Raw genomic sequence first — 6166 nt, 5'->3', positions numbered from 1 at the left:
AAATTTTTTATGGAGTATTAATTACAGTATTAAAATAACGAAGTGTTATAGACTTATAGGAAATTTCTGCTTCTTTTGGAAATTTTACGACTAAAACTGGGCTTTTGGTAAAAGTCTTCGGCCCAAAAAATGGGTTGCGTGTTCTGTCCAGCCCGGAAACATGTTATCGGACCCACCATAAAGTGGGCCATATGGCGTACGTGGAAGAATGAGGTGGTTGGACGGACCTCCAGTAGACCGGAACCGCAGGTTCCCTCGAAAAAAGTTACCGGTAAAGAAGAAAAGCAGCATCCACGCGCCACCGCCTTAAGCTCCCACCCACGCGCCCCACTTTATCCATCATTGAGCTCAACACCTAGTCACCTACTACCCTGAAACATCCCCCAACCCAACCAATCCTTTCTGCTTCACTTTCCCAAGAAGCTCTTTCTAGGGTTTCCTCTCATCTCATGCACACAGTATACACTTATTACAGTTATATCAATCCTGAAATTTGAGCCCTGATTAGATTAGATTGAATATGGTTCTTCAGCTCTGATTCTGAACCCATTCTCTGATGACTGTTGTTGATCTTGGAAATTTCTTGCCCCAACTGGAGTTTTCTTCAGGTATTCCGCCACATCACTGCTGTTTACATATGTGTATGTCTTAGTCTCCGTGAGCTACTGGGCTATGCTTAGCTGTGGATCTTAGGGATTTGAGCTGCACTTGGCCCGGTTGATTGGTGCTCTGTTGGGGGGATTGATGCCTCTTAAAATGCGTGAGAAAAAATGCATATTTTTGTATGCGTTCTTGTTGTTCGGGAAGAAATTTATCGTTTTTTTTTTAAATTTATTTATTTTTATTAATGTTTATATATTCAAGCTCGGCTAGGGAGAAAACTGAACAGCTAGCTGAATTATAGCCTTTTGTAATTTTGTTTCCTTCCTCTGTCTGTTGGAGGACGGAGATTGGTAATATGTTTTTGTCAGTTATCACATTTTGGAGAAATTTTACATTTGTATCTATTGAATAGAAGAAGGAATGGTGATACAACTGAACTGAAATTTTCTTTCATGTTTGAGTCCTTTTCTCTGATCTAATATTTCACCTGACAGAAGTTTACAAACATAAGGTACTTTTATATGTACATAATAAATATAATAAATGTCCAAGCTTGAAGTTGGGATGAGAAATTTAAACTACCAAGTACCAACTGAAGTATACCCTTTTATCTTCCCCTATTAGTTGTAGGACAAGGATAAGTGTGATCTGTGTGTCTATGTGTTCAATGATAATAAATTTTAGTTCATCTTCTTCCTTATTATGACTTTAAGCATATGTTTGGATATAATTACTTTTTTCTATTCAATAGAAGGAATTGTGGTCTAACATCACATGTGAATAGCATATTGTTTCTTTGCATCATGAATGGAAAAATCAAACTTATATTCTTTTTGATACTTATGAATTTGCTCATTTGTGTTTATTTCTTCAAATAGAGAATGTATGGGCAACTCTTTCTGAATATCAGAAGCTTCTTATGCTCCTTATTCTCGCTTCCTATAGTTTTCTTCTTATTTTTTGGCTGTTTCTTATTATGTGGCCTTGCTTGTTGTCTTTTGAGTTTGACCTTATTCTTCAGCCTGTGTAGGTTATTGTATGTTATACTGTCTCTATGATCAGCACATCACTGTACAATTGAGAGTCTAAAGATTCCTTTTCCAGTCTCCATGTTGCCAGAGGGTTAGAGCAGTTATGGCTTGCATGAAGACTGCCATTCGTCTTAAGGGTAAATTACTTAGTTTGTAATACTGTGATACTACTTCACTAACCAGAGTTTAAGCCAGAATAAAATATTGGTATATTGCTTTTGTACAAGCATTTAGCTGCATTTTTTGAGTGGCTTCTTTTTTGTCATTGTTGAAGATTTTAGTTAGTTGACATCAGCCTAGTGGAATAAGACTTAACTATATGTGTTTAAATCATTCAAACAAGCTAGATTACATTTGTAGTAGTGTGGCGTTTGATATCTATTCATGTGCCTGCATGTGTGAATACTATGTATATCTGTGACACATAACTTCTACAAATGCTTAAGGTAGATTTCTAAATGATTGCAGGTTATTTGTGCCGTCATCTCCTACTGCTTGTTATCTGGTTGTCTAGCTATCTGAATGTAGTGACTCTGCAGATGCTACCTGAACCTAGCAGTTACACTTCTCTTTCTGCACTAGCCAGCCCACCCAAAAGTGGAATGTTTGAACCAATTGAGATATCACCTGCTGTGATCCCACATTATCCCTTTCCAGGTGAACCTTTGCCACCAATGTACCCTACTTTCCCTACCACATATAATCCAATCTTGACTGGAAGATGCCCTGTAGATTTCTCTGTGATTTCAAGTATAACAGAAAAAACAGCATCCGATTGTACTACACCCCTGTCAACAATAGTAAGAAACGTTATATGCTGTCCACAATTCAATAGCTTCCTTCACATATTCCAGGGGTTCTACAGCACCAATTCTAGTTCTTTAGTTTTACAAGATGCGGTTGCTGATGATTGTTTTAAAGATATCATCAGTATATTAGCCAGCAGAGGGGCAAATGGATCTGTATCTAGCATGTGCTCTGCAAAGTCATTGAATCTCACCGGTGGATCTTGCCCTGTGAAAGATGTAACTACTTTTGAGAAGATGGTAAATACTAGCAAATTGTTGGAGTCCTGCAGCACAATTGATTCTCTTAAGGAGTGCTGCAGGCCAATTTGCCAGCGTGCAATTTCAGAGGCTTCACTTCAAATTTCTGGGATAAAATCAAATGTCACCGATAATAAGAGTTTACTAGGAGCACCTAGTCAGATTGATAGTCTTAATGATTGTAAAGGAGTGGTGTATTCGTGGCTAGCCAGGAAACTGCCATTTGATGCTGCAAATAAAGTATTTCGGTTACTATCTTCCTGCAAAGTTAACAAAGGTATTCTTCTGATTTTTTCCCCCAGTCATTTACAAGCTTTTAGCTTACTAATAATGATGTTCATTTTACCTACTTTAAACAATTGATATTGTATTTAAGGAAAATTCACAAATTTTGTCAAATTACAAAATGTAACCAATATCTGACATTGTTACTGAATCAGCATGGAAGCAACTCCCTTGTATTAAGTTAGAGGCCTTTGATATCATTTAGAGAAGGATAGATGGATGGAAAGTCTATTAATATTGAATCAGTGACTTTGACAAGTGCTTTCATGACAGATTGTCTAGTTTGATAGCCAAGATTACTTGTATGGTTTTAATGACTTCATTTTGGGTGAGAGGAGGTGGAGTTGGTTTTGGACTTCAGTTTACACCTGAGGAATGAAGCTCAAGTTTGACATGAGTGGCATAGAGCATCACATGCATTCAAACAAAAGAAGTGAATACAAGTCCCATTCCTTAGTTAAAATTGTTAATCCAACTATGCATAGGAAACAAAACTGGGGATGAATTCTGGATTTTTTGAGTCTTATTTCTGTTGGAGTCTTCCAATCTCTCTCAAAACTTGGAAAGCACACTTTATAATTACCCCAGCCTAGTACATGCAGCTCTTGCATTTCAAGGTCTCTTATGGGGTGAAAGAATGGGGATTTAAATATTATGTATGATTTGTAGGCAAGAGTTGACAACTTGGCCATGATACTAAGCCCAACCTCCAATGGTATATCTATCAGTGTTTTACTAAACATGGAAGAAAATGATATTCTTCTTTTATAAAAAATTGACATTGTATGAGGCATACTGCTGTTTTGTATCTTAAAGTATGTACTCTCAAGTACCATTTGTTTGGATTGCAGTTTGTCCTTTGGATTTCAAGCAGCCATCAGAAGTGATCAAAGCATGCCAAAACTTAGCTGCTCCCAGTCCTTCGTGTTGCAGCTCACTAAATTCATATATTGCTGAGATACAAAAGCAAATGTTGATTACTAATCGACAAGCAATAATATGTGCAACTGTATTTGGATCGATGTTACAGAGGGCTGGGGTGATGACAAATGTGTATCAGCTCTGTGATGTGGACTTAAAAGATTTTAGCCTTCAAGGTGATAATTGATTTGATATAGTTTGTTTCTTTATCATTTTTTTTTCATGTTTCCTTATTCTGGATCTGATGTTTCTCTTTATCTTTTATTGACATGTATTGGCATTGGAGCAGCATACGGACAAGAGGGTACTTATCTCCCTTTCATTTTTTTTTTCTTCTTTTGCTAACCTTTGGCATTATGTTCATATGGATGAGCACTGGACAATTTAAAAAGTGAAACAAGGAAACCCATCCCCTCATGCTCTAAGCCTCTCTAGACCTCTCTAGCTTTAACAATAAAAATAAATAAGATCAACTAAAGGTTACTAGATTACATGTGTAGACTTGGATTTTTGAGGATGAAATTGAAATGATAGGTTAAAAGCAAACTCCTATAAAAGTATTGTGTATATTTAGATTTGTAGGAAATGGTTATTGACTTTTTCTTCACAATGTGATAAGATCTAAGCTGATATCTACACCAGTGGTCCATCAGTTTCTATTTTGTGTCCAGAATGAGGTTTATGCAGAACTGTATCTCTACCCCTCTAAAGTCAAAAGAGACCAAGAAATGATAAACTATAGATATTTTGGGGCTTGCTCTAGTGCTGATAAAACTTGCAATCAATAAAGCAGGGTGCTTGCTTCGGAGCTTGCCTGCAGATTTAGTGTATGACAACTCAACAGGCTTCAGCTTTACCTGTGATTTGAATGATAATATTGCAGCTCCATGGCCTTCATCATCCTCTGATACATCATTATCTCTTTGTGCACCTGGTAAGTTAGTGGAAACAGTACACAGACTTGAAACTTATTTTTGCATTATTTTATAAGTTTATACAAGCAAATTGTAGTTTAATGAGAAAAACCAAGTATTCAGTTCAGTTAAGGTTGCTTGTAGTTATTGTTATTGTTATTATTATTATTATTTTTGTTGTTTATATATTATGATTGTGATATTGAATTTTACTATAATTTGCAGAGATGTCCTTACCAGCATTACCAACATCAGAGACTATGGGTAATTCTGGTATGTGTCAGTTATGTATTGTGCAGTATTAAATTATAGTCTCAGTTGCTTGGATAATATAGATGTATGCATGTCTCCTTACAGTGTTTTGTTCCACTGTTGCCGAGTCCCAGTCCAACTTGTCTGTTTTTAGATAAGCGGTTTTCCTTTTCGGCAGCTGATGTTTGTGTTTGCAATCATATCATTGATTAACATATGCAGTTGAAGAGCTAATATGGTCCTAATAAAATTCATGCATCTAGTTCTTTTCATTGTCTGAGTGTCATCCTGCATTGTATTTTGCCATTGCTCAACTATTCAAGAAGTTATGCCTGCAAGTAGAAATGCTATACTTTTCTAGTTAGATAGCTGATGCTAGTATTTACGGTGATGCAGGGTGTTGCATACATGCGTTGGATATCTCTGTGTCGATTCTTTTGTTTTTTGTTTCCACGTTGTTGTACTGAAGAGAATTAGTAGCATATTGAGCCGGTTTGAAGTAGGGAGAGCATTAGATGGACATTGAGCAGATCTCATGTATATGTTTTTAACATACACCTTCTTGTATAGCTGCTGTTTTTGGTAATCCACTCCTAGTTTTCTATGAAAGATTTTCTAATGATACAAGTAGGTGCATAGAGGCTTGTTTTCATCTCCATATCCTGATATCCGTTCCTCTTCATCAATAAGCTTTATTGGTACTGTCACATGTCTGCCATGGTTAATCTTCTCATTTTTATCAAGTTTCTGGCTCTGCTAAGACCTTGATGTAGGCAGTTTAAAGAAAAAGGCTCTGGTGGAGTTAAACCCTTGTTGGAGTGTATAAAGAGAGTAATTAAAATTTGGGTTTTATTTGTATATCTATTAGAAAACAAAAGAACCAATCATTTCACCGCGAGGTGTCCTGAGCAGATCCTAATTATATGAGACACTTTTAAGTTCGTAGTTCGTATTATATTCAGACTAATTCTCGTTTGTATCGGACCAATCCAGTTAAGGGTAAAGTGTTTACCAGATTGACTTTTCCATATGAGTGGGGTTTGAACTCTTGATCTTTCTTAAAGAACAAGAGTGCATGGTCATTTACGCTAACTAAGCTGGTTGTATTTAGTAT

At 36.4% G+C, this 6166-nt stretch overlaps 1 protein-coding gene across 3 annotated transcripts; it reads left to right on the top strand.

Moving 5' to 3' along the window:
- Window positions 1-357: 357 nt before the first annotated feature.
- LOC116031934 (uncharacterized GPI-anchored protein At1g61900) lies at window positions 358-5674 on the top strand. 3 transcript variants are annotated; one of them, XM_031274305.1, is made up of 8 exons: window positions 358-608; window positions 1634-1771; window positions 2103-2957; window positions 3817-4062; window positions 4176-4190; window positions 4677-4820; window positions 5026-5073; window positions 5449-5674. In XM_031274305.1, exons 2-8 carry the CDS (start codon window positions 1738-1740, stop codon window positions 5517-5519), a joined length of 1413 nt encoding a protein of 470 aa, XP_031130165.1. In that variant the 5' UTR covers window positions 358-608; window positions 1634-1737; the 3' UTR covers window positions 5520-5674. The 3 variants fall into 3 exon arrangements, with proteins under 3 accessions (XP_031130165.1, XP_031130174.1, XP_031130155.1); XM_031274314.1 differs by having other exon boundaries at window positions 1625-1771; window positions 4680-4820; XM_031274295.1 differs by having other exon boundaries at window positions 1625-1771.
- Window positions 5675-6166: the final 492 nt, after the last annotated feature.

Source organism: Ipomoea triloba, chromosome 1 (genome assembly GCF_003576645.1).
Source record: "Ipomoea triloba cultivar NCNSP0323 chromosome 1, ASM357664v1".
In the NCBI taxonomy this organism is placed as follows: Eukaryota; Viridiplantae; Streptophyta; class Magnoliopsida; order Solanales; family Convolvulaceae; genus Ipomoea; species Ipomoea triloba.
Note: the sequence above shows the minus strand (reverse complement) of the source record. Positions and strands in the feature narration are given on the sequence as shown.